This window comes from Metarhizium album (genome assembly GCF_000804445.1).
Source record: "Metarhizium album ARSEF 1941 chromosome Unknown scaffold_12, whole genome shotgun sequence".
NCBI classification, from domain to species: Eukaryota; Fungi; Ascomycota; class Sordariomycetes; order Hypocreales; family Clavicipitaceae; genus Metarhizium; species Metarhizium album.
In genome coordinates this window covers 63,190-89,451 of record NW_024467586.1, presented here as the reverse complement: position 1 = coordinate 89,451, position 26,262 = coordinate 63,190, and the positions used below count along the sequence as shown (strand labels likewise).

The 26,262-nt window shown below is 55.5% G+C and overlaps 10 protein-coding genes across 10 annotated transcripts; 4 read left to right on the top strand and 6 right to left on the bottom strand.

Moving 5' to 3' along the window:
- Window positions 1-1,939: 1,939 nt before the first annotated feature.
- Window positions 1,940-3,539, bottom strand: MAM_05030 (DNA glycosylase; the record flags this gene model as incomplete). The annotated part of the gene is made up of 2 exons (XM_040823828.1): window positions 1,940-2,459; window positions 2,596-3,539. 2 exons carry the CDS (start codon window positions 3,537-3,539, stop codon window positions 1,940-1,942), a joined length of 1,464 nt encoding a protein of 487 aa, XP_040677987.1.
- Window positions 3,540-3,956: 417 nt separating this feature from the next.
- MAM_05029 (glutathione-dependent formaldehyde dehydrogenase) lies at window positions 3,957-5,386 on the bottom strand (the record flags this gene model as incomplete). The annotated part of the gene is made up of 5 exons (XM_040823827.1): window positions 3,957-4,177; window positions 4,235-4,872; window positions 4,953-5,106; window positions 5,150-5,279; window positions 5,366-5,386. The coding sequence occupies 5 exons, from the start codon at window positions 5,384-5,386 to the stop codon at window positions 3,957-3,959; spliced, it is 1,164 nt and encodes a 387-aa protein (XP_040677986.1).
- Window positions 5,387-6,441: 1,055 nt separating this feature from the next.
- MAM_05028 (aconitate hydratase) lies at window positions 6,442-9,794 on the top strand (the record flags this gene model as incomplete). Its single annotated transcript, XM_040823826.1, has 2 exons — window positions 6,442-8,841; window positions 8,898-9,794. The coding sequence occupies 2 exons, from the start codon at window positions 6,442-6,444 to the stop codon at window positions 9,792-9,794; spliced, it is 3,297 nt and encodes a 1,098-aa protein (XP_040677985.1).
- Window positions 9,795-10,106: 312 nt separating this feature from the next.
- Window positions 10,107-12,650, top strand: MAM_05027 (aconitate hydratase; the record flags this gene model as incomplete). Its single annotated transcript, XM_040823825.1, has 2 exons — window positions 10,107-10,151; window positions 10,230-12,650. 2 exons carry the CDS (start codon window positions 10,107-10,109, stop codon window positions 12,648-12,650), a joined length of 2,466 nt encoding a protein of 821 aa, XP_040677984.1.
- Window positions 12,651-13,014: 364 nt separating this feature from the next.
- Window positions 13,015-14,259, bottom strand: MAM_05026 (uncharacterized protein; the record flags this gene model as incomplete). The annotated part of the gene is made up of 1 exon (XM_040823824.1): window positions 13,015-14,259. One exon carries the CDS (start codon window positions 14,257-14,259, stop codon window positions 13,015-13,017), a length of 1,245 nt encoding a protein of 414 aa, XP_040677983.1.
- A 2,340-nt stretch (window positions 14,260-16,599) lies between these two features.
- On the top strand, window positions 16,600-19,226 carry MAM_05025 (protein kinase-like protein; the record flags this gene model as incomplete). Its single annotated transcript, XM_040823823.1, has 7 exons — window positions 16,600-16,722; window positions 16,788-16,925; window positions 16,983-17,093; window positions 17,150-17,296; window positions 17,351-17,724; window positions 17,778-18,072; window positions 18,129-19,226. 7 exons carry the CDS (start codon window positions 16,600-16,602, stop codon window positions 19,224-19,226), a joined length of 2,286 nt encoding a protein of 761 aa, XP_040677982.1.
- Window positions 19,227-19,853: 627 nt separating this feature from the next.
- MAM_05024 (putative protein family UPF0390) lies at window positions 19,854-20,117 on the top strand (the record flags this gene model as incomplete). Its single annotated transcript, XM_040823822.1, has 1 exon — window positions 19,854-20,117. The coding sequence occupies one exon, from the start codon at window positions 19,854-19,856 to the stop codon at window positions 20,115-20,117; it is 264 nt and encodes an 87-aa protein (XP_040677981.1).
- A 794-nt stretch (window positions 20,118-20,911) lies between these two features.
- MAM_05023 (Cytochrome b5) lies at window positions 20,912-21,275 on the bottom strand (the record flags this gene model as incomplete). Its single annotated transcript, XM_040823821.1, has 2 exons — window positions 20,912-21,069; window positions 21,179-21,275. The coding sequence occupies 2 exons, from the start codon at window positions 21,273-21,275 to the stop codon at window positions 20,912-20,914; spliced, it is 255 nt and encodes an 84-aa protein (XP_040677980.1).
- A 496-nt stretch (window positions 21,276-21,771) lies between these two features.
- On the bottom strand, window positions 21,772-23,023 carry MAM_05022 (Peptidase M48; the record flags this gene model as incomplete). Its single annotated transcript, XM_040823820.1, has 3 exons — window positions 21,772-21,915; window positions 21,987-22,429; window positions 22,510-23,023. The coding sequence occupies 3 exons, from the start codon at window positions 23,021-23,023 to the stop codon at window positions 21,772-21,774; spliced, it is 1,101 nt and encodes a 366-aa protein (XP_040677979.1).
- A 313-nt stretch (window positions 23,024-23,336) lies between these two features.
- MAM_05021 (uncharacterized protein) lies at window positions 23,337-24,313 on the bottom strand (the record flags this gene model as incomplete). The annotated part of the gene is made up of 3 exons (XM_040823819.1): window positions 23,337-23,453; window positions 23,539-24,001; window positions 24,090-24,313. The coding sequence occupies 3 exons, from the start codon at window positions 24,311-24,313 to the stop codon at window positions 23,337-23,339; spliced, it is 804 nt and encodes a 267-aa protein (XP_040677978.1).
- Window positions 24,314-26,262: the final 1,949 nt, after the last annotated feature.

The following is a 26,262-nucleotide window of genomic DNA, read 5'->3' as shown; positions in this document are numbered from 1 at the left end:
CGGGCAATGCAAATTCATCGGACACGGCGCAGAGGCGAACCGCCTGGTCTGCCATCTCCACCTCGCAAGTGGAACCACACTCCTTTGGCCGGGGGGGCGTGCGCCTCAAATGTTCCCGGCCTTCTCGTCTTGATTCATCGTCGCCCGTCTAGCGCATTTTCTCAGCCTTCCCTATAAAGGCGGACCATCCGCTGACGCAAGGCCTCCATCAGCCTGGTTTGTAATCTCTCCCTTTGTCCGTTGTGACTTTATAGCCGCCCGCGCTTCCCAAGCCGACATCTCTTCTCTGCCTTGGAATCTCCTAGACGAGCAGGCAATCCGTCTTCCTGTACTGACCCTGCATTCCTTCAGAGTCTTGCCGTCGTCACTCTAGATTTGCCCGTCTCGCCGCCCATCGCCTCCGTCCCCGGCCGGGCCGTCGAAAACACGCTCAACCTGCGCTCAACGACACAGCACGTACGAGACAACTACATCAACCGTCATGGCCGGCAAGAAGATCCGCTGCAGTACCAAGGACTGCCGAGAGGTCGTTCAACGTATATTTGGCGACTGTAGCTTCTGCGGCGGTCACTTTTGCGGCAAGCACCGCCTGTTAGAGGACCACAAGTGCAGCGGCCTCGAAGACGTAGGTCAACCCAGGCATTGATGCACCACTATGCGCTCTAGATGCGAGACGAAGAATACTGACTCGTCGTTCTTTTATTCAAGTGCAAGAAACAGTCGCACGAGCGTAATGCCGCACAGTTGGAAGCAGAAAGAACCCAAGTTATCCGTGGCGTTTAACTGGGTCAGCACCACATGACTCCTGTACCGGGTCCGGCCGGCGCGAGAAGGTCCGAATCTACGACGGAGTGGGAGAATTCAAAATTGAGTTGGATCAACCCGTCAATCGACACACCGACACTTTTTCCTTTTTCCTTGATGAAATATGACTATACGACATGTCTATATCGAGCGATTTCAAGCCCGGCGGCGTGGTTCTTGGGCGGAACTAAAGGCGCAGTGGCCCACCGTTGTGTATTCTACTTGTTGGCGACGGCCCGGTGTAACGGTCACACGGCGTTCCGGGTTCTATTCCTGTTGTGATTTTCTGGATGGAGCCCATCTGCTTCCACTCTAATTGGCACTTGTCATTATCATTTATTATTCCAGGTGAAAATGAGATTTCTTGTCCCTTTTACGGCCCTTGCCAGAACCCAGTGGCCCGTGTGATGACTGTAGTATCTGGTACTGGTACTGGTACCGGTACTGGTACTGGTACTGGTACTAGTACCGGTACTGGCACTGCGTTTCAGACGTTTCATTTCCCGTCTAAAATTGCCCCCACCCAACAGCGGCTACAGCGTTTCGCAGTGTCAGTACGTACTAACTTAACTAGTAGTTAGTACGGGATGTGTACATGATGAAGTCCAATCCCGGCATGGCTGACTGTCGAGTCGTGACAGCTCACTCTGCCAGACAGCCATGATGCGAATGGCCACATCGCTCGTGCTGGTCCTCGGGGTCCTTGGGTCGTTCATCTCCGTCACGTAGGGCATTCATGCATGCGCGCCGTGCTTGCCGTCCAGTGGTCATGGTTGTTTGTGGTCGTGGTTGCGATGCCAGATGTGCAGGTTGTGCAGACCGCCACACTCGCGCGCTGGTGATGGATCAAAGTCCCGCCGCCAATTCGCCAAGTGTGATGGAGGAATAAATAAATAGCAAATAGTCTTTTCCCTGCACGTCTACAGTTGTCACAGTCGCGGTTGTTGTTGTTGACGTTGACGTTGACGTTGATGGTGTGGTTGGTGTTGATGCTGTTGTTGAAGTTGAAGTTGAGTCGTTGTTGATGCTGATGTTGATGTTGATGTTGATGTTGATGTTGATGTCGTTACCGCTGTCAATGTCGCATCATCATCGTCACAATGCACTCCATCTTCCTCGCCGTGTTCTCCAGCTCCTACCTCCCAACGCGCAATTCCCCATTGACCGCCTCTTCCTTGGTGACTACGACGCCGGCAACGACCTCGCGCCTCCTCACCGCCACCCCGCTCGCCTCTTCCACCTCGACCTCCTCTGCCGCCCTCCTCCCCTGGAGCACCTTCTTCCTCTCCGCGGCCTTGCACAGCCCGTCCAGGCCCAAGTCGCAGTCGCCGCACCTCCTCCCCACTGGCAGGCAGACCGTCTGTCCGAGCCCGACGAGCAGCCAGTTGATTTCCCGCCACTTGTCCCTCGGCAGCCACGACTGCAGCGCGCGCCTCGTCTCCTCCGGGCTCCTCGTCCTGTTCCAGCCCCAGAGGTTCGTGATCCGGTGGACGTGCACGTCGACGCCGACGCCCTCGGTGCGGCCCCACGCCGCCGAGAGGCAGAGGTAGGCCATCTTGGGCCCGACCCCCGGCAGCGACGTGAGGCCCTCGATGGTGTCGGGGATGTCGCCCTTCCACTGGTCACGCAGCATGACGGCCGCCCGCTTGATGTACCTGCTCGTCCCCCGCCTGGTCAGCTGGGCTCTCGACGTGGTTGGTTTTCGGGTTCCGTTCTGTTGTTCCTGTTCCTGTTCTTGTCCTTGGTCCTCGTGCGCAGGCGGGGAGGAAGCAACAGCAAGCGGATACGTACTTTGTCTTGTTGTTGTGGAAGCCAACGGCCCAGATCAACTCGTTGAGCAGACCTGCATCCACGGCCAGCACGTTGTCCAGGTTCAGACCGGCCGGGGCGCCGGGCCGATGCGGCGGCAGCTCCGTCCGGAGCCTGTGCATGGCCACGGCGTTGACCGTGTCCTTTGTCTGGCTGGACAGCATGAGCGCGATGAGCGTGTGGAAGCGCTGGTCGCGGGGGGAGGCGTTGGGGTCCGCGAGCCTCTCGCACCCCATCGTGTCTACTGCCGCGCCGTGGGCCGCGCCGCCCGGGCCGCGCATCTTCTTGACGGTGTTGTAGACTTCTTGCCAGTCCGGCGGCGGCGGGACTGGGGGCGATGCGCCTTGCTGCCCGGTCGTGCGGTCCGTCTTGTTCTTTGCTGGCTTTCGGCCCCGACGCTTCGCGGGCGGTGATGGCGCCGAGGGCGAGGGGTCGGAGGAGGGCTCGGCGTCGGCGGCCTCCGTGGGCGAGTCTGCGGGTGTGCGCCGGCGCCGCCGCTTGCGAGGCGGGCTTATGCTGTCTTCTATGTCGGTGGTTTGGGGGCCATTTTGATCCAGGGTCGTGGACGTGGTGTGGGCAAATCGTGAGAGGGATCGGGTCGTGCGGCGGGGAAAGGACGTTTGGGTGGCGGCAACGGAGCCAAGTAGTTTGGATGTGTCTTTGGATATTCGTGAGGACCTCATCTTTTGGATTTGGGCGTTTGTGATGCGTCCTGAGGGTCCTGGCGGCGGATTGGGAGGTGAGGGAGTAGAAATTTGCTCGACGCGCGACGCGCGCTTTGGCGGTGGGTGCCGATGCATCGTCATTGGAGGCGCTGCGGGTGGCTGGTGATGACGCTTGAATGTCAACGACTGCTTTGGAGCATCAGCCAGGCAAGCAATGCCGAGAAAGCACAGGGACGGTGCTTCGAATGCAGTACTAGCCATGTTTGAGTCTACCGAGACACCGTGCACGGCACAATACGAGCGTCCTACACATGTTCAGTCGGATACTTCGCGTGCCTGGGTGGTATGAGGCATGTAGGGTAAGTGCTCTGATATTGCATCTCTCCGACCTTGGGCTGTCTGCTTGATGGAAGCCACGGCCGTACCAAGTTGTATCGCATACGTCTGTGCATTTCTTCCTTGGCTCGTGGTCATCGCACCATGTCAACGCATTCTCATTTGCCCATTCATCATGTATACTAGGCCATCAAGGTTCCGTCCTGCCGTCATATATTACCGGCGCGTTCCCGCCACTCCCAGTTGCTGAACCTCCCCTTTTCCAATGCTCGAACTCCATGACTATTTATAAATGTCCATCGTAAACCCACTTTGGCGGCATCATGATATTGGTAACCAGTTTCACAGCTTTCTCATGTCGACAACGGCTCGGATACAGTCACCGCTCTTCATGGATTCAAAGGCAGAGTTCATCTCGTTCAGCGTCTTGCGGTGCGTGATGAATTCATCGACCTTCAGAGCACCCTTCATGTAGTCGCTAACAAGGCCGGGAAGCTGAGAGCGACCCTTGATACCACCAAAAGCGCATCCCCTCCACACTCGTCCAGTGACGAGTTGGAAAGCTAAATGGGCGTGTTAGCGAAATCAAAACTCCAACCATGGCTGAGCAGATTACTCACGTCGGGTGGCAATCTCCTGGCCAGCAGCAGCGACACCAATGATGATGCTCTCGCCCCAACCCTTGTGGCAGGCCTCAAGGGCGGCCCTCATGACACTGACGTTACCAGTGCAGTCGAAAGTGTAGTCACAGCCGCCGTCTGTCATCTCCACCAGCTTCTCGACAATGGTTTGACCCTTCAAGTCATTGGGGTTGACGAAGTCGGTGGCACCAAACTTCTTGGCCCACTCCTCCTTGGAAGGGTTCACGTCGACGACAATGATCTTGCCGGCCTTGTTGACAACAGCACCCTGCACGACCGACAGACCGACGCAGCCAGCGCCGAAGACGGCGATATTGGATCCCTCCTCGACATTGGCTGTGACGCGCGCTGCACCGTACCCAGTGGTGATGCCACATCCCAGCAGACAGGTGCGGTCCATAGGGGCATCGGGCTGGACGGCAACAACGGAGATGTCGGCAACCACGGTATATTGAGAAAAGGTCGACGTGCCCATGAAGTGGAGGAGATCCTTGCCCTTGCACTTGAATCGGGATGTGCCGTCGGGCATCACTCCCTTGCCCTGGGTAGCTCGGATCTTGCCGCAAAGATTTGTCTTTCCCGACTTGCAGAACTTGCATTCCTTGCACTCCGGGGTACTGTAGACGGGGCAGAGGTTAGAAACCACACCACGGCCCGCGGGGCTCATTGTGAGCTTTTGCGAGATGCAAGCACATACTAGAGAGCGACGACGTGGTCGCCCGGCTTCACATTGGTGACACCCTCACCAACGGATTCGACAATACCAGCACCCTCGTGTCCCAAGACGATGGGGAAAGCGCCTTCGGGATCCTTTCCGGACAGAGTGTACGCGTCTTTGCCCTTCTTGTTAGCTAGGCTCGAGCAAATTTTCTGAAAGCATGGGGGGGTTTTAACCTGTATGGCACACGCCAGTGTAGTAGATTTGGATTCGGACCTCGTGGGCCTTGGGAGGAGCAACTTCGACATCCTCGATGCTAAGCTCCTTACCAGCCTCCCAGGCTACGGCGGCTTTGCAGGTGATGGTCTGTTTCACGGCATGATGGTCAACCGTCAACCGTGGGGTCTCTCAACGGAACGAGCGGGCGTCAGTTGGTGGCGGAGAGTACACACCTTTCCGGCAGTGTCGGTCATTTTGAATGCCGCAAGCTCTGGGTTGGCGATTGTGGGCTTGCAGAGATTGAGGCGAGTCGACGGAGCTTGCCGTGTGCGTTGAGCTTTCAATCGGGGCGACGATGTTATGGCAGACAGCGTGCGGAGTTGACAGCTTTGTTAAAAGTCGAGTCGACACGCCGAAGAGCGCCGCCGGCTGCTACCCCGCGCCGGCGCCGGATGGAATGGTCTAGTCGTCGATGCCATTACGTACCTTTCAAGTACCAATAACGTTAGGTAGGTGGTGTCTGGGTAGATACCTACGGAGTAGGAGGTACCTACCTAAGGTAAGGTAGTGTACCCAGTACTTTGTCAGCGGACAGAGCCTCGAGCGTAACCGGCGGCGTCAACCTGACATTTCCGAACCCCGAACATCTCCCGAAACAGCACTCACTCTCAGCAAGATTTGTCTGCGCCGGGATCTGGAACCCATATGGATAGGGCCGAGCAAGATGAATGATTCCACACCCATCTCGTCATCTTTGTTCAGTATCTTGAACGGACACCCCCGTGCACCTAGTTGTCCCAAGTAAATACCTAGGTACCCAACATCTAATCCAGCAGTTACGGAATGCCAGTTTGAGCGTCTTTTTTCTGTATCCCGTTTGCAGGAGCGCAAGGATATTTTTCAAAACGAAGAACAGTGAGACATTTCCATAGTTTTAGTTGGTCTTACTACATATATATAAATTTTTTCAAATCGCATGGCAACTTCGTTGGGCATCACAACAGGCGGGTTGCCATGGCTTTGGTGATCGGCTCGGCTAAACCCCGGCCGGCTGTGTTCAACCCGGGAGCTTCCAGAAAATAGTTACGGAGTACGTGAACGCGTTTTGGCAGCTCTTCTTCAACGCTGCGCGCACCAGGCGAAATTGTTTGCGCCAAGCTGCAACAAAGTGCATACGTACAAAGACACCGCGACGTATGCTCGCCTATCCCTGAACACCGAGAGCGCGGGGGCTCATCCCATTTACCATCGCATTCAACTTTCATCTCGCTCATCGAGTCGACGCCAAGGTGGTCGCATCACCGTCGCAATGGCACACCGGTTCATGGTTCCCGACTCGAGCCCTGCGCCGTCGACCCCGGACAAGAAATCAAGGAATGGCATGACCTTCTCATTCCTGGGGGACATGCCATCGACGACGCCTGCTGGACCGCCCCCGTCATCGCAAGCCTCCTTCACCCCGGCGGGAGCCCCTTCAGAATCGTACCTTGGCAGCTCCATCGTGCGAGGAGTAAGCACCAACAGTAAACCTTTCGGCTTTGCCGGTGCTCAATCACAGAGTGCGTCGGGAAGGAACCTGTTTGGTCGCACTGAGCCCTCCGGTGCACCGCTCGGCCACTCCATCAGAGGAGGTCCCCGCCAACCTTCGAGCCTGAGCAGGCAATTTAGCATTAGTGACGAAGAAGCAGAAAAAGAAAAAGATTCTGAAGGAGAGGATGAACTCCCGCCGCATAGCCTCTTCCGTAAATCGAACACCTTCCCCCCTCTACACGGCGGGGAGGAGGATGGGGACGCAGAGGGCGACGACATCGAAGCCGAAATTGAACGGTACATTGATGAAGACATGGAGGGTGACGAGGATGCTGAAGCGGATGAGCAGGAGGAGGAGGACAAAGGGATGTCCGAAGGGGCCTCTGATGAAGGGGACTTGTTTCTGAACATGCGACACGACGACCGACCCTACGGACATCCCATCATCGGGGAAGGCGACGACTTGATGATGCTCAATACTCCAGCTGCGACAGACAGAGTTCGAAAGGAAGCTGAAGATATTTTCCGACGATCATCTGCACGGCTTGGTGGCTCCATGCGACGAGAATTTCATTTTGCGACTATTGCTCGAGACATGTATACGCAGCAAGATGCTGCGAGGATTACAGAGACTGCTGATTTGATTCTCAAAACAGAGGACTTGGTGTGCCGTCTTTACGACGACGGCATTGGACCGGTGGATGATGCGGAGAAGATGGACAACTCTTTGGCCAATATCACATACCGACTGGTCAAGCTCTGGAATGACTACGTCGAAGACTTGCCTCCGCCTGAAGGGGAAGATTTTGCGACGATTGGGCCCGGACCCGATGCTGATTCATTTGAGAAGGCAGCATATGTCGCTCACTTAGTCCTGCGCTTGCACCATACTAGGTTCGACAGTGACATGGAAGATGACAAGATACCGCCTCTGCCCGAAGTTCTTTTCGATTGGCAGCAAGCCAGCCACAACCTGTACCCAGACCAGATTCGCGAAATCAGCTGCTACAAGCCTGGCCCGGCTAGCCATGGCCTGTTCTGGCAGACGCTCCGTAACGCTTTACTCAGAGGCGACGTGCGCGGGGCCACTCAGCTTTTGAAAAGTGCCGGGTGGGAGAATGTTAAGAAGGGGCCAAGGGGCGACAATGCGTACACCGGCAAAGCGCTGGAAAACGTTCGCCGATTTGCGGAAGCAACCTGTGACATGCTGGAGAAGTGTCCAGCTATGGCGGGTGACTGGGACATCTGGAACAGCAGCTGGACTCTGTTCCGCGTCCAGGCCCGTGGATGTCTAGATAGGCTGACGCTCTTTGCCGAGGGCCGCGATACGCAATTCTCAGGGTCCCCGGACGACACCAACTCCCCTGAGCCACGGTCCATGTCGACGATGGCTCGAAAGGCATCTAGTCAAATACCTTGGGATGTGTACGAAAACCTACAAATCGTTCACGGTATTGTTCTCGGAAAACATGAATCCATTTTGGAGACGGCCCAGGACTGGTGTGAGGCCACGGTTGGGCTGTTTGGATGGTGGGATGATGGAAGCCACCACAGAAACCTGAGGCTGTCTCATGCTCGAGGCTTCCGAGCGTCGTCTGGACCGCAATTCGGAGCCTCGCCAGATTACTTTGAGCGGCTGAGTTCCGCATTCCGCCTTGTCCTTCAATCGGACATGAGCCCCAATCCTGTGAATGGTGTTGAGGTTGCTATTGCCTCGTGCTTCGAGGGCAACGTGAACGGCGTTATTGGGCTCCTTAGGACCTGGTCGCTTCCCATAGCGTCCTCTGTAGCCGAGATCGCCTCACTTGGCAAGTGGTTACCCCCTACAGAGACTGCCAAGCCGTTGCCAACAGACACCTTGGACATGGATGACCTTGCTTTGCTCGGTGTCGTGCCACCCTCGACTGACGAGCGGCAAGGAATCAAGGATACCACGCTCGTTTTGTATGCGCGGGAATTGGCTGGAATCGACCGACTCTCTGCGAATAAAGATGGGTGGGAAATGGCCATCCAAGTCCTCGGCAGAATGGACGTGCCAGAGAGGTCAGAGGAGACCGTCGGGGAGCTTCTCCGGGATCTGTTGGTCAGGCTGGACGAGAACTCTAGCAGAACCGTCGACAAAATGTGGAGGATACTCAGTGATCTCGGCATGATGACGTATGCCGAAGAGACGGCAGAGGTTTGTTTACCGATTACCCAGTGCGACAAGAACTTGTTGCTGATTTGACGACGCAGGCGTTTGCCGACATGTTGTGCAAAGAGTCTCATAGATACGGCGAGGTGCTCTGGTATTATGCTCTATCACGCCGACCAGACAGAGTGCGGGAAGTGTTGAATCTTCTCATATCGTATTCACTCATTCAGTCGACTGCCTTCCCGCCTAGGAACGACCTAGACGTGGACCTTGAAAACTTGCTTTGCAAGAGAACAGAAACGCTGGAAGCTAAAGCCAAGCAAGATTTGGAGGCTGCACAGCTGCTGGGCCGGATGCTCAGTGGCTATGCGACGTTGCGGAGGTTTTACGAGATTCGCGACGAGCAGAACCTGGCCGAGATTTCAAATTCGAAAGCGAGAGCGCTCAAGAAACAGGCTGCGACTGCATTGATGGCCGTCATCTCCAGTGCAGATGACAATATTCGAGGGGGACTGTACGACGAGTCCCGCGACGCCGTCGTCAGCGAAGACTTTTTGCTCGCCCTGCTCGGCGAGGCGACCGTCTTCATCAACCAGACACCCTGTGCTCTCTCTCTGGACCAGATCGACATCCTGCTCAAGGCGGTGGAAGATGTGCAAACTGTGGGATCGCGGGTCTACGATTCTTGCGCCTGCTTTTTTGACCTGGTCCTCTCGTCAGGCCAGGGTCTGAAGGGATCCACGCCGGCGGACCTCATGGCGAAGTCGACGGCATCGTTGAGCGGAAGCAGTTATGTGATGAGCGGGAGCTCAATGCTTGTCAGCCACATGCACAAGTCAACCGTGGCTGGCGGCAAGGCGACACGGGGCTGGGACTGGAGGAAGGCATGGCATGTGTCGAGCAAAGGCGAGGATGTGCTCCGGAGGCTGCGACTGGGGTTGTCGAAAGACCTTGCATCTCTGTGGCTGGAGGATGCTGACGGGGTCGCTGTATATTGATGACATGGACATGGGATGGAAAAGCAACATGTACAATAATAATGCCCGAGGATTATGCACATGACTCTGTCCTCCAGGATGGTGCATCCGAGCCGTCGGATCATCGGTCGGTGCTGTCGGTGCTGGTACTGGTTGCTGATGCCGGGATCGGCATTGTGATTGGACACGTGAATCGACAGACCAATCAAGCGGTGCCAATTGACAATAAAAATTCGGGCCCCACTCTTGCGGTCTCCCGCGCAAGGTACTCCGTACCGACCGAGTCATCAATCTTGGACTTTTGCTCTCAACGTCCCGTCGTCTGAAAACACCATGGCTCCAATTGAACTGGCCAGCCGCCCGGGAGGCGCCGTGACGGTACGGGCATGCTTGAACAGTTCCCATCCGCTCCCAATCTCGGTCAATCTCATGCTAACCTTTGTCTCCTCCATGCAGAGTCTCTTGCGGCGCGCGGTGCGCAGCTGCGGCTCCGGCTCCGGCTCCGGCTCCGGATCACACGTCCATGCGGCCGCGTCTGCGTCGTCACCAGCATCAGCGCGGTCCTTTGCAAGCGGCAAATCCCTCCCCCCAACGTACGAAAGGCTCTTCGCCAAGTACACCGACGTGCGCAAGGTCCTGGCCACGCAGCGCCTGACGCTCGCCGAAAAGATCCTCTACAGCCACCTCGACAATGTGGAGGAGTCGCTCCTCACAAACACCTCTGGCGGGCGTGACATCCGCGGCAACGCCAACCTGCGTCTCAAGCCGGACCGCGTCAACATGCAGGATGCGTCGGCACAAATGGCCCTGCTGCAGTTCATGTCGTGCAATCTCGAGCGGCCCGCCATCCCCGCCAGCATCCACTGCGACCACTTGATTGTGGGATCCAGGGGCGCCGGTCAGGACCTCGACGCCGGCATCGCTGCCAACAGCGAGGTCTTTGATTTTCTCGAGAGCGCTGCCAGGAAGTACGGCATGGAGTTCTGGCCCCCTGGCGCCGGCATCATCCACCAGACCGTCCTGGAGAACTACGCCTTGCCCGGCCTGATGATGCTCGGCACCGACAGCCACTCGCCCAACGCCGGCGGCCTGTGTACCGTGACGATTGGCGTGGGCGGTGCCGATGCCGTCGAGGCATTGGTCGGCGCGCCGTGGGAACTCAAGGCCCCCAGGATCCTCGGGGTCGAGCTGACGGGCAGGCTGGGCGGCTGGGCGTCGCCCAAGGATGTGATTCTGAGACTGGCCGGCGAGCTGACGGTTCGCGGCGGGACGGGCTCCATCATCGAGTACTTTGGCGACGGGGTCGAGACCTTGAGTCTCACGGGCCAGTCTACCATTTGCAACATGGGGGCCGAGGTTGGCGCCACGACCTCGATCTTCCCCTACACGCAGGCCTCTGCCCGCTACCTCCACGCGACCCGCCGTGCTCGGGCGGTCGACGACGTCGACGCTCTTCAGAGCTTCCCCGGCCCGGGAGCCTCCGAAGACGCCCGTTTCCGGTTCGAGGCCGATGCTGGCGCCGAGTACGACCGCGTCATCAAGATCGACCTTTCTGAGCTGGAGCCTCACATCAACGGCCCCTTCACGCCCGATCTCGCCACCCCGCTGAGCAAGTTCAAGGACGTCGTCAGAGACCAGAAGTGGCCCGAGAAGCTGTCCGCCGGCCTGATTGGCAGCTGCACCAACAGCTCCTACGAGGACATGACCCGCGTCGAGAGCCTGCTCAAGGAGGCCGCCGAGGCTGGTCTCAAGCCCGCCGCCGGCTTCTACATCACGCCCGGCAGCGAACAGATCCGAGCCACCCTGGAGCGCGACGGCACCCTCGACACCTTGGAGGGAGCGGGCGGCATCTTGCTGTCCAACGCCTGCGGCCCATGCATCGGCCAGTGGAGGCGACAAGACGGCGTCGAAAAGGGCACCTCCAACGCCATACTGTCCTCGTACAACCGCAACTTCCGCGGCCGCAACGACGGGAACCCCGAGACCATGAACTTCCTCGCCTCGCCCGAGGTCGTCACCGCCATGGCCTTTGCCGGCTCAACCACCTTCAACCCCGTCACCGACACCCTCCCGACCCCGTCGGGCAAGCCCTTCAAATTCTCGCCACCCCACGGCCTCGAAGGGCCCCGGACCCCCTTCGAGTCCGGCCTGCCCTCCCTCGGCGTCCTCTCCCAGGACGCCGACCCGTCGGTGCAGGTGGCCATCTCCCCGTCCTCGGACCGCCTCGCCTTCCTCGACCCCTTCCCGCCCTTCCCGCAGTCCGATCTCGCCGGCCTCCGGGTCCTCGTCAAGGTGACGGGCAAATGCACCACCGACACCATCTCCGCCGCCGGCCCTTGGCTCAAGTACAAGGGCCACCTACCCAACATCTCCACCAACACGCTCAACACGGCCGTCAACGCCGAGACCGGCCAGGTCAACGCCGCCTACGACCTCGACGGCTCCAGGCACACCATCCCCGAGCTGGCGGCGCTCTGGAAAGCCCGCGGACAGGAGTGGCTCGTCGTCGCCGAGCACAACTACGGCGAGGGGTCGGCACGAGAGCACGCCGCGCTGCAGCCGCGCTATCTCGGCGCCAGGGTCGTCTTGACAAAGAGCTTTGCCAGGATCCACGAGACCAATCTGAAAAAGCAGGGCGTTGTGCCGCTGACGTTTGCAAACGAGGCCGACTACGACAAGATTGCTGCGGGAGACCAAGTCGCCACCGTGGGATTGTACGACATGCTGCAGAATGAGGGCAAGGGCCACGTGCAGCTCAGAGTGAAGAAGGGCACCGGCGAGGACATTTTGATCCCCACCAATCATGCCGTCACCAGGGACCAGGCTGGCTTCATCTTGGCCGGCAGTGCGCTGAACTTGCTCTCAAAGGGAATTTGAACGGGGAGCCCTTGTCCGGGAGGTGAGCGTCGTCGTTCGTCGAAGCCGTCTACTGTATTTTAAAACGTTTTTCCTTCTTGGCGAAATTCGTTGGCGTCTGGCAAAATATCCAAAAGAGATGGAATCTGCAATTGATAGAGTCAGCTTATATGGCCGTCTTGGGCCTTGCGATTGATATGTGCATGTATTCATTATTATTGTGCCAGTTGCCGTTTTATCTACTCTAACTTCAAAGCCGCCACATGGTAACTATTATTCATCAGTAAAAAAGTGATCATGTCTCACTCAAATGGGGGTATATGCCAAACGCCGTCAAAGACAATGCTACCCGCCCTCAACTCCATTCGCCTTTTTCGCACTGGAGCTACTCAACACCCTTTGTCTCCAGGTTGGGAACTCCTCCCTGCGAAATGATCATGTAGTATTCATTCGCTTCCTGCTCGCATCTTTTGGATTCGCGGTGCCGCACGCCTTGCATATTTCGTTGCTGTCTCATCCATTCACAAGCCTTTACCCAGTCTGGATTCTGCCGTACCTTCTCGGGGAGTTCTAGCTCGGGCACATCCCCAAAATCAAGGGGCCTCCTATAGCCTTGTGGCTCCGGATCAGAGCGTCGTGGCATTTGATTACCCGTCACGCCCTTCACTTTGAAAGATTCGGTCCGCTCCCTTCGCAACCATCGCAGACGAGGAGCAACTTTGCCGAGCCAAAACTTACGACCACCGCGTGACTGAATCTCGAGCGCCATTTTCTCGTGCCATGCTTCAGATCTGTTGTGCATTCCGTGAATAGCCGGGTTTGCGTACATGTAACGGCCTTGGTCTTCGCTCGCAGACCTGCATTCTATACGCGGACCTATCACCACCCCGGCAGGAGGAGGCGCCGCACCGGGTTGCTGATATATAGCAGTGTCAAACGCAGATGGGTCAAATCGAGATGGCTTGACTTTGATCTTGGCGGCAATTCCTGGAGGTCTTGAGATGTTCGCCTGCCGGGGAACTTGCGAGGCAAGCGGATTGTCGTCTACGATGACTCCTTGCGCTAGACTCGGACCGGAAGTGCTTATAGAACAGGTCACTGAATCTTGGTGAACACCATTCGGGGTGTCTGGAGACCTGTCATCATGCTTTCGTTTCTTGCCTGGAGTGCGGGGATTATCACGAGTCACCATTTCACATGGGTGATCTGTGGAGGGCAAGTCAGACGCTGCGGCCAATATGGATGGCGACCGTGGGTTGACTGTGTCATTTGAGCCCTGGCGGTTGACGGGGGCAACCTGCCCAGATTTGGCTTTATGGGGCACAGCAAAATCTTCTCCAGTTACAGCCGCTGAAGCCTTTTCAGGACTAGGGCTTGGGTCATCCTGCGTCAAGTCGATATATATCGGACCATGAAATCTTTTGTCCCCCACTCGACTAGAACTTGATCTCGGCGGCGGAAGAGGTCTGAGAATATTTGACAAGGGTGAGCTGAATGTCTTGACTGGCAGAATTTCCGTTGATTTCCGGCCCATTGATTTGGGCTGTTCCATGATTGGTGCGCTGAAGGTGAACTCGAACAAGTTGTCATTGGGCACAGCAAGTTTATCCAGCGACTGGTAATCTAGCATATGCTGGTGGCGGGTCAAGGTATTAGAGATCGGTCCTCCTGGCTGAGATGTACCTTGATATAAACGCTGGACATTTTCTGGACACCATGATTGCCTGCCATGTGACGAATCCCTCGGAACTTGTGCTGGAGTAGGAAGATCTGGCCTTGCGCCACCATGACGCATGTGCGCACGAGAAGTCTGAGGGATAAAATGTCGAAGCTGGAACGAGGCCGCCGTCGCCGTCGTTTCAATTGGCGTAGCAGGAGCAGGAGGTATAGAAGATGGATTGGACAGAATATGCCGAACAGGAGGAAGTCGTGATAGATTGGTCGCTACAGCAGAGCCTGGGAAAAACCTTGGTGTTCTCTTGGCTGTGTGCTTGTGTAACGCAGTTTTCGCAACTCCTCCCCCGGAAACATTCGTATTTTCACTGCCTTGAGAGAAAGCTGAGGATGATTCCTTTCCTGCGGAGGTTGAATTGTTCATAATGCTTGCTCATGTCCAGATATCGTGATAAGGTTTGCAGGAGGGAGAGCTTTATAGCCTGCATCTGAGCAGCTGAGCTTGACGCGTCCCCCGAAGCGCCAGAGAAGAATTTACCAGCGACAAAACATTAGGTGACGAGAAACGAATGCACCCGAGGGTTGGCCGGTCTTTTTATAAGAATGCGCTGTGCAAAGTGGTGTTAGAATGGTCACTTGTTTCGTGAATTCGACAACAAAAGAGAAAACAAAAGAGGAGACAGCGTCAGATCTTTTCAGTTATTCATTTTGGACTTCAGCCAAGGAACAACAGCGGTTATGAGTCGGTTCCTGCAGACCCATGATAAATCAATGCCTGCTGTTCGTCGCGGCCTTTGGTCTTTGATCCGTCGGGAAATACGAGAATCAAAACTCCAGTTTGCGACGCGTTATGTACGTCGGACATGCTACTGCGAAACCTGTGAGGAAGGCAAGGTTCCCAATGGGATTGTCAACAGCACTGAGACGCCAGCTTGCTCCAACACCCATCCAATGCAATGTCTTCGGGGTTTCGCTTGCTATGAGAGTTGAAGAGACTCAAAACACAGAAGGTTCCGCTCGGTCAGACCTTTTACCATGTGGCATCACTCGCTGCAGGACTGGAGGAATAGGGACAGGATCAAGCAAAGTAGTCAAACGAAGCTCACCGGACTATGTGTAGAAACTCTGCGCCAGCTGTGGAAGAATTCATACAAGATTCCGTGTGCCCTGAGGGGTGGCGGCTGCGGTGAAGGCGATAAGCGGTCGTGGGACAACGAAACAAACGAGGTGACACGCGAGTCGCAGGCAGCGAGGGTGAGATTCGTACGGGCTGTGAGGCAACCTGTACAGTTAAGGAGCGAGTAGGAAACATAGGCGGGGATGGTCTGATGCGACAGACGTAGGATCGAGACCAAAACGCGGCCGAAGAGACGGGGAGTGAAAAGGTGGTTGAACGTTCTGTCTGAGTATTTATTTGGGTTTGGTAAAGGAAAGGGAGCCAGGCTGAGTTGCCCGTCTGCGTCTGTCATAGTCATAGTTCATAGCAGCTGGCGCTTAGCGGGGCGGATGCACGTCCAGAGGCAGGTGGGGTCACCCGTGCTCCTTCCCACCTTTGAGTCGCTGACTGGCAAACCGACTCGACTTCCGCACATGGTACCTGGTGCATGGCTCGCCCAGGAAAGCTGCTTGACGACTCGCCATTGCGCAAAGCAAAACGCCTGATGCAGCATGGTGGCGGTATGACGGCCAGCATGTGGTGTTTTGTCTCGGGGCTATAACGGTTCCTACGCTGTGGGGTCACGTTGATGCGTGGTGAGCTGGCGAAATCTACTATCCTTCCATGTGCTATGTGGTCTATCCGGCCCACGAATATTCAAGGGGGAAAAAGAGCGACGTGCGGCCTAGGTGGGTTCGTGAAACATGGATGCCATGTCATCGGACCGTGGCCTTGTCCTCCGTACCTGGGCCCGTACTGTGTACTTAAGAAAAGTACTCAAGTACATAATACTTACTTCAGTAGGTACTTGAGCAAGTACTTACTCAGCTCGTCATGAAGGGTTCAGCCAAACATGCGAGACTAGGGCGGCGGGGCCCGGAGGGTCCACGCGAACCTTGGCTCGTCAAGCTAATAAGTTAAGTGCTAGCTCAGTCAGCACTTGAGACTTCGTCCCTTCGCGCGACATTTGATCCGTATTCTTTGCAATTGAAGCTTCGTGGCTGCTTCAGGCTTGCCTTGCCTTCTTCTGCCGCCTGGTCCTGCGCGCCTCTGCACCTGCGCAAGGCATGCGCACTTCAGAAGCCGCCAACAAACTCATCGCTGCATAACTTTGTTAGTATCGAGGCACTTTGCTTGGTCATGGACTTTCTCAAGAATGCTGTGGCGTCTGCCATTGCCACGGGGCCTCCCTTTCCATACAGCTTCGGAGACAAAGTCGACATTGACGAGTCTGTTTTCACTCTGTACAACGGAACCAAGAGAGTTCGACATCACCCTGCTGAGCCTACGACTTCACCGAGTGCTTACCCTGCTAACCTGTGGTTTAGGAGGACGGGTCAAACTGCAGCATCTTCTCCTTTGATATCACGGCCAGCCGAGGCCGCCTCCCCCTGGCTAGAAATGCGCTGAAGAAATTACGGACAATGCGACACCCTGGAGTCATAAAAGTGCTGGATACTGTCGAGGTATACAATGCCGATTCGCTATACCAAACGTGAACCCTTTTGCTGAGTTCAGACCAGACGGAAACCTACATATATATTGCCACCGAGCGCGTGGTGCCTCTTCGATGGCATGTGCGCCGAAAGAGTCTCGCCCCCGAGACAATTAAATGGGGTTTACATAGTATTGCGGTGCGTAGATGTGTCTCGCGGAAGAACAACATTGTCACTTGCTTACAAATGCGTAGAGAACCATCAAGTTCATCAATACTGACGCATCATCGATCCACGGAAACCTGAAGGTGGGATCGGTGTACACATCAGAAAGCGGAGAGTGGAAGCTTGGTGGGTTTGAAGTGTTGAGCAGCGTCAAGGACGACGAATCTGCCATCTATGTGAGCATGAAGAAATGAACCGTCCCAAAATGCCGCTCGCTGACCATTCTCCAGACATATGGAAGCTTAGTACCTGACTCTGCTCGCTATGCGCCGCCAGAGCTGGCCCAAGGTGGATGGGATGTCATCAAGAAAAACCCGCATTCAGCTGTAGACTCCTTCAACTTCGGAGTACTCATATTTGAAACATTTAACAGCGACTATAATGGAAGCAGCCAAGCTGGCCAGACGAAGAACATTCCTCCCACAATGCAGTCAAGTTACAAACGACTGTGCAATGCCAATCCCAAGGCCCGTATTGCCGTATCTGCCTTCCTCGACCAAGGCAACAGGACGGGATCCTTCTTTGACAGCCCTTTGATCAAGTTGACGGACGGCATCGATAATCTGGGAATGAAGTCTCCCAGCGAGAGAGAGGAGTTTTTGAGGTGACCCGATATTGCAATGCGCTTTCTCACAGCCAAGGCTAACAATACGGCAGCGATCTAGACCAACTCACTGACGATTTCCCGGAAGATTTTTTCAAAATGAAGGTTCTACCAGAGTTGATCAAGTCGGTTGAATTCGGCGGCGGTGGACCCAAGGCTCTCGGTGTCATTCTGAAAATCGCTGCCAACATGTCCAACGACGATTTTGATACCAAGATGACACCGTTCATCATCAAGATGTTTGCAAACCCAGATCGGGCTATTCGGGTGTACCTACTGGACAGCCTGCCGTTGATAATCGAGCGAGTACCTCAAAAGGTTGTCAACGACAAGCTATTTCCCCACATAGTAAGTAATCTCGGACACCAAAACTCAGAAAAACAAGAGCTAAGACCCTCGCCTAGGTCACTGGATTTACAGACGTTCAACCAGTTGTTCGAGAACAAACGCTGAAGTCTGTTCTCCTTCTCGTTGGCAAGCTGTCTGACAGGACCATAAATGGTGACCTGTTGAAGCAGCTGGCGAAAACTGCAAACGATGAGCAGCCTGGTATCCGCACGAACACGACCATCTGCCTAGGCAAGATTGCCAAACACCTCGGGACATCTTCTCGCTCAAAAGTTCTCATCGCTGCGTTTACACGATCCCTGAGAGACCCATTCGTCCACGCCCGCAACGCCGCTCTCATGTCACTTGCCGCCACGGCAGAGTACTTTACCGAAGAGGACTGCGCTGTCCGCATCATTCCCCTGGTCTGTCCATTAATGATTGATAAGGAGCGAATGATTCGAGATCAAGCGAATCGCACCATCGACTCATTTCTGCAGAAGGTCCGCAAAGCGGCATCGGCTATGCCTGATACAGTCCTGCCCCCAGCTACGGCTGGAGAAAGCCAACCTGCAAGAATGGGGACGCCACAGCAGAGCGGTTCTGCTGGTTGGACGGGCTGGGCAATATCCTCATTCACTAATAAGCTTTCGAGTGCAGCCGGCGATATGCAGACGGCAAACGGTGGCTCGGATGTTAATTCAGCAAAACCAACTGCAGCACCTGGCCCCCAAGGAAGACGATTGCCCAATGTCTCGGCATCTACTGCACACAAACAAACTGTGAGCTCGCCATCACCTCAGGCGTCTAGAACGACGTCGCCGAGCGCCAGCGCAGTGGTGGATGCATTCTGGCCAGATGACGGATTTGACGACGCTGGCGATGGGTGGGGAGAGATGGGAGACGATGACGAGGTAATACCATCGTCGACGACAAGGAAGGCCCCTGAAAAGGCTGTACCGTTTGATGAGGGTGAAGAACCGGATTTTGCTGGGTGGCTAGCAGCCCAAGCACAAAAGAAGCCTGGATCGTCCAAACCACTACCCAAGGGCCTATCAAAATCAACGGCGACGAAGAAACCAGCAGCCAAGCCAGCCGCAAAGCCGATCACCAAAAAGATCGACATGAAACCTAAACAGACCGAAGACGATGACGGATGGGGGGATGGGTGGTAAATCACACGTCGCTGGCAACCTGTGCAGACTACAGCAGCGACGAGTGTGGCAGGGACAGGTAAGCTTCGGGCAAACGTCGAACTGAGGCGCTTATGTGAACATTGGGATACCTTTTAAAGGAAAATTTGGTCATGCATCACGGATAGCCTCGATTTTGGTAAACGATAGAATTGAGTGGGCGTCGATTTTTGCCCCTTTCTGCGTGAAATGGGCGAGAGACGCCATAATCAAAGGTTACCCGAACTTTATGGGTGATGACAATGGCAAGACGTCGCTGTGCAATCCACAAACGAAACATCATCCATCCGTACGTTACATGACGTTTCCATCAGGACCTGTTCAGCCAGAACTCTCGCACCGAAAGAATGGCAAAAAGGCCAGCCACGCGCCACCTTGGTGGGCGGTGAGCCTACACTGTGGCCGGCAGAAAAGAAGCGGTCGCGCCGAAATTTCCAACCTCTCATGACCACGGGCGACTCCTCCCCTCACATTCAAACCACCAACCCTCGAACTCGAACTAGCCCGGTTTCATTGCTCCTCGCGCGACCGACTCTGCGAAATTCCGAGCCCCATCACACGTTCTGAATATATTGCAAAAGAAAGGAAAGGAAGGAGAGCACAGGAACCATGGCCCAAGGCGCAATAAAACCGTCCACCAAGGCCAAGGCCCCCAAGGCAACACACTCCAAGAAACAAGCATCCAAAGTCACCAAGCCTCAGAAGTCAAGGACAAGCCTCGAGAAGGCGCACAAGAAGTTCTCCGCCGGGCTGACAGCCAAGACGGAGGCGTTGCTGGGCGAAAGAGCGGGACACCTCGAGTTGATTGGGAAGGGCAAGAAAGGCAAGGACAAGAGGGTGTCCATCAAGGGCGGGTCAAAGAAGTTTGGCTGATGGGTATCTCTGATTCTGTTTCATCCCTGTGACGCGGCATAGCGGGGGCGTTTTGGGGGTCTTTTTTGTCTTGAAAATGCGGTTCTACAAGGTTCGAAGTGGTTTTTTCGCGTCGTCGATGGCGCGGTTGGAAAGGGACTGCTTGTAGTGCTCTGGTCTCGGTCTCGGTCTCGGTTCCGGTCCTCAATTGATTGATTGTGCGAGGAGCAGCGGGGGTTGGAGTGTACGATTCACTCCGTTGGGGGGTTGTGGCCGTCCATGCGATGCTGCAAAGCTCGTGTCTGATACCCGACGCCTACCTAGTCGATATATACAGGGATGGATCGGGCCCTGCATCAGTCGACCGCAAGTACGTCGTGTCCATCGCTGTTTCCGAGTAAGCGGGCAGCAGGATGGCCGTGGCGTCCGCAGTGCACCGGGCCTCGGGGGGGCATCACGACAGGACGACCAACGTCGCGCGTCCCAGCGCAGCGAAGCCTCTATCAAGAAGAATTTATTCAATAGTACACATTCCTCGCTACCAGATATGCCGTCTATATCCCGAGCTTGATGTAAAGACCCCTGCCCCTAGCATCCCAACTCTACTCGACCCCGAGAGAAACGTACACACCGCCGCGGCGCTTAGCCGCCCAGAGCCCCAATGGGCGCCAATCATCATGAACCTCGAGTGCCGTTGTATTCCCCCGGTCACGGCGTCCATTCATCGCCTCCCTCTGTTTCCGGGAATAAAAGCCCCCCACAAACCTCGATGGGATGCGTCGTCTTCAAACGTCGCGCCCGGCTGAATGCTCGCTCTACAGCTTGGGCGCCTCGGAGACGGTGCCGATCTTGTACTTGTCACCGTACTTTTTCAGCACGTTCTCAGAATGGTACTTCCAGAACGCCTTGGTGGCATTCTTGCCAGCGAAGCGCTTGAGGATGCGGTCGCCGCCGGGGTGCTCGGGGAGGAACTCTGCGGGCTTGGGTCAGCCGCAGGTCTGGCCGATCGCGTAGAGACGGGAGACGGAATAATGGCCGGCATCACCGGCCGACGAGGGGAGAGCGGCAAAGGGTGCACATACTGGTAATGTCGTAGACGTTGTTCTCGACAATCAGCCACATGCCGTCGGCCTCGGTCTTGTGCTTCTGCACGTCGGCGATGGTGTAGGTCTCGGACATGTTGGATGACGTGGCGGGGGAAAATGGCGACTGGAACAATGGGAGGCGCATACGACGAGACGAGGGGCGGGAGACGGGCGAGATTATATAATTGTACTCCGTGCCCAGGACGACAATTTATTGTTCGCTGCCGCACTCCGTAATTTTTGTTGGCATTTGCCTCGGCTCGGCTTGGCCACGCGCCCGCTCTGGCGTTGCCGCGTCGCCTCGCCCGCTCCTTCCCCAATCCGGGGGGCCGGGCAAACTGGTCCCGCCGACGTCATGGGGACTGTGCGCCTATGAGCGATGCGCAATTTGTCAGGGTCAGGGCTCAAGAGTCACGGCGGCCGGGGCTGTGACGGCCCGTTCGGCAGCCGGCAAGAATTATTTATTCATTCATCAGTTCCAAACCGGCTCAGAATACGTGAGAAGCGCGGTGGCAGTGCCGGACAGCACGTTCCTGTTGTCTGTTGCCGTCGGCATCAGGCACGTGACGCCCCCCGAGTCTGCCTCTAGCCTACACCTCATGGACCGGGAGCCCCCTCCTCAGCGCAATCCTAAATCTATCCGCAAACGCCGACGTACCACTACAGTCGCTGTTCTTCCTCTTCTCCATGGCAGTCGGCAGCCACTCCCTGATCTTGTTGATTCGGTCCTCGTTCTGCACACATCCCCTGTTAGCATCGGACGCGCACAAGGCGGAGAGGGCAACTCGTCAGCGGCCACACCAACCGAAGGATGTGTACTCAGCATCTCGGGCAATCCCTGGCCACCCGTCTTCTGCAACATCTCCATTCTCTGCCAAAACCCGATGGCCTGCCTGGGATCGTAGCACGCCTCGGCCATCATCATCAGCCCAATGATATCTGCCTCGCTCTCCTGCTTGCGCCCCATGGGCAGATAGTATAGTAAATCCTGAAGGTAGAAGCCTCCTGCCAGCGTCCATATGCCAAACAGCACCAGGCCGGATATCGCGCCGCCCAAGAAGAAGGCGCTGCCGGCCGTGATGTTTCCCACCCACGCGGCGGAGAGCCGCTCGGCAAAATGCGACGCCGTGTTGTGCGCGATTTCGTGTCCGAGGACGGCGGCGAGCGCGTCTTCATTGCGGCACACGTTAAGGATGCCGCTGTATACAAAGACTTTGCCGCCAGGGAGGATGAATGCGTTTGCTGTGTCTATTGCGTTCCCCCCGCCCTCGTGTGAGTGTCCGTTGGGTGCCAGGGATGAGTTACTGGTTGGGGTTCAAGGTACGTACTGTTGTCTGCGATGACGCGAATGTCCCAGTTCGAGTCGGGCAAGCCACTCACGGGAATCAACCTTTTCATGACCCTCTTGACCAGCATTGTTCTCGGATCCCAGTCGGACAAGAAATGGCCCCCCTGCTGCTCAACAGCCTGTATGATGGCGTCGGCGGCTCGGGAATGCGCCAACTCGACTAGTTTATCCGACAGGAAGTTGAACCGCCGTCTGCCCGTGACGGGCACCGTCTGGGAGTTGTACAAGTAAAAGGCAAGCGCGCCCAGAACGGCAATCACCACGACAGCTCGTGAGTTGCGTGACCGGCCGGCGGCGGTGAGTCGACGGGCGACGATGTCGGGGACGAGCGGACGGGCATTTCGCAGTCGCTCGTGGGCATCACGGTAGCCTTGGAGTCGTGATTGCGAGAAGGGGCGAGGACGGAGGATCGCTCGGGCTGTGACGACGATAGCTGGGGCTTTGGAGCTGCGTGCGATGCACCGGCCGGGCCGTACAAGCCGTGAAGGAACCATTCTGGACCCCGACGTCCGGGGCACAGCTGTGTTGAGCATGTACGCTGCACGGAGCGCGAGGCGTGGTTCGCCGTTGGCTGGGGAGGACAGGTGATGCGACGATGAAGTTTTCTGGAACGGAACTCGGCAGTGCGGGGCTGCTCAAGAGTCAAGATAAGAGACCAGACCACAACCCAACCACATCCGCATAAAATAAATTGTGCTAGTTGCACAGCATAAGTCTTCGTCACATCTCTAGTACTATGGAGTAACTATGATTTAACCTCCCCGTGAAGTGGACTGGACAAGCGTTCCCATCCCCCACCAACTTCAATTATCCAATCTTCTCCCCTTCCTCTGGATCAGGCTTCCTACCCCACACAACATGCACCGGCATCCACGCATGTACGCCGGGGTCGGATATCTCTCGGCGCACATCGACCAACGAAACCTGTGGCACTGTTAGCTCTTGCTGCTGCACGTCAAGACTGCCCGGATAACGCGACACGCGAGTCAGCCGACTGTCGGCATCATACCTCGACTTCCTCTGGGCTCATATTAAACACCCTGTGAAACAAGATCAAAGAGAAACCGCTCAGCCCGGAGAGGAGATTCTTCTCCCACATCTTGCCAATCTCTCTTGGATGCCCATCTCTTGCCCAACCATTGGTGGGGACCTTGAACATGACCTCTTGGACGTCGACGAAACCAACTCGTTTGTAGGCCTCCTTCATTATCGCCCCAATAATCAACGACCGATCGCATTGATTGCTGGCCATTGTCATGTCGCTCAGCCACCGGGCCAAAGCACCACTGGCATTTACCGTGCCGTCATCGCACCCCAGCATACTGTCAATTTCCTGCGATTCAAAGTATCCCCCAGGCTCGAGTGAATCAAAAGCCTGCTGGACAATTTGCTTTTCGAATGATGTCCAACACCCGCTAGTTGCTCGAGTGTGAATGAAGTCAAACTTGTGCGAGTAATCCCAAGGATCGGACCTGGAGACATACAAGGTTTGCAACCTGTCAGACTCGGCCCGTACATGGTGAACTCCCACGCGGCTGCGAAAATCGGCTAGTGACTTACGAGTCTTCGACGTAGAAATTAACATTGGGGGGCACTTCTTCGGGTTGAATGGGGGATAAATCAGTGGCAATAATCTCCGCCGTAGGAAACAAATCACCCATTTGAATAGCCCAATCGCCCAGCCCCGTAGCAATGTCAAGGATATACCGCGGTGGGTTTGTCCTACTCAAGGGGGAGAAAAACAGTTTACCACCAAAGAGTTTTGACAAAAGCTCGCTTTGCATCGTAAGTCGTTCGCGTTCCCATACGTCGTTCGGGAAAACATATGCTGTCGGCACGTCTTAGCCTTGAACTTTGGGTTGGTTGGACCGCCCATAGAGTGCACTGAAGAATGAAAACCAAAATAACACATGTTCTTTGGTCTTTTATACAAGAAATATGACACTCACATCCTGCCCTATAAGCGTGGTATGTGCGTCCGAATTCCTCGGGGTAGTCCAGCACACTATCTGACAGAGATTCAGAGGCCTTCTAAAGGGGGAGAATTGTTCAGTATGATGAGTCATGACGCATCCTACAACGGGAGCTTTGCATATGAGAAGATCCATTGCATTCGACATACTTTTCCTGTACTCTTGGCCATCGACGCAAGAGATTTCAGATTAGCTGCTGTTGACAAGTTGCTGGCGGTGAAAGTAAGATTCAGTTTCAAGCTCCACAACTTACATTGAGCGCCATCAGAGTATTGTTATTAGAAGGTACGTTGAATGTGAACTCAAAAATTTCGAAAATTTGCATTCGACGATTCGTTTTCCCACTCTCTAATAACACTGTGGCTCGAGCCCGTGTCCACCATCATGACCAGGAGGCTAATATCTTGGTGGAAACGGAGTCTCGAACTGATAGCTGTTTTTCTGGAGATAATCGATTGGCCTGTTAAGGACGTGATCATATCATGCCAATAGCGAACAGGGTACAGAACTTGAAATGCAGAACTTGCCGGCCAACGGTAGGCAGGGCTCAACAAGCTTGTAAACGAAGGGCTTGGTCTCCTTGCGTGTGCACCAGTGCTCCGTGTTACGGGAAGGTTCCAACACAATTGTTATCCTAATATGCGGTGAACCAGTTGGCTGCAGGGCAAGCTTGCTCTGATCAGTAGACTTGTGTCCATGAAATACGAACAGGGGCAATTCTGCGTCGTTGTGGTCCAGTTGAATTGACGGATTCGACAAAGGAGAGCCATGGAGAAACAGGCGGCTGTCGATGAAGAAATTCGCGCGAGCCAACGAACGCGATCCAAGTGCGTCAAATATGAGAAATGCCGACACTCAAGTATCTTGAGTCCACGGGAACGTGAGAGGAATGGCAGCAAAATCACAGATGAGACAACTTTTGGTGATTTCGGTATAACGTTGCTTCAAGCTGCTCCAGATGTGGTATGCATCCAGGTGCGCCCCGACCTTCACACCGTGAATGTTGACAAGAGTGCTAATGCAGTAGAATTTTTAGCTACCAGGCACGCGGGCATCTTCCGTCCCATGGTTGTCGTCACGCCGGGGAAGTTGGGAGGTGAAGACTCGGCCACCAAATGTACGACCAGCAGCAGACGCAGCACAATAAGTTGCTCAGCATTTTTGCTTTTTTCATGTCCAGAGGAAATGCTCGCTCTGTTTCAATCCCCGCCGCCTTTGTCTTAGACCTTCTGGAGCCTTTTGGACCCGATACGTTGGTTCAGCTAATCTCTCGCATTGGACATGGGGGTGACAGGGGGGTGGGTGAACGGGGATAACCGGGCAAGGAGCCAGGGTTCAAGAAGTTTGATTGACCATTGCAGTTGCCATAGCGGCAAATGATAGGACCACAGTGTAATGACCCATCTCCATTTCAAGCAAGGAGTACGGACTACGGAGTGGCAGGGAGTTGAAGCAGGCGTGGCGTCCCCCATTTCACAGACTAGATTCAGATGCTATTCCCGACTATCTGGGTCGGGTTGTCGTAGGCTGCGTACACCCGTTGGGAAGGGCCGTGCCATTGGGAGTTGTCTTGGCCTGTGACGCTATATGTCTTACAGGCATATTGGCGCAACCGGGTCCTTTCCTCGTCGTTCCAGTTATTTCCGCCTCGGTGCCCTTTGTCTTGGTGGAGTACGGCGCGGAATTGCTTTGCTAGCTGCTCTTATTATCCGTTTCCAGCAGCCGTTGTTGATATTGACAGAGATCCAGTACCCTTGTCC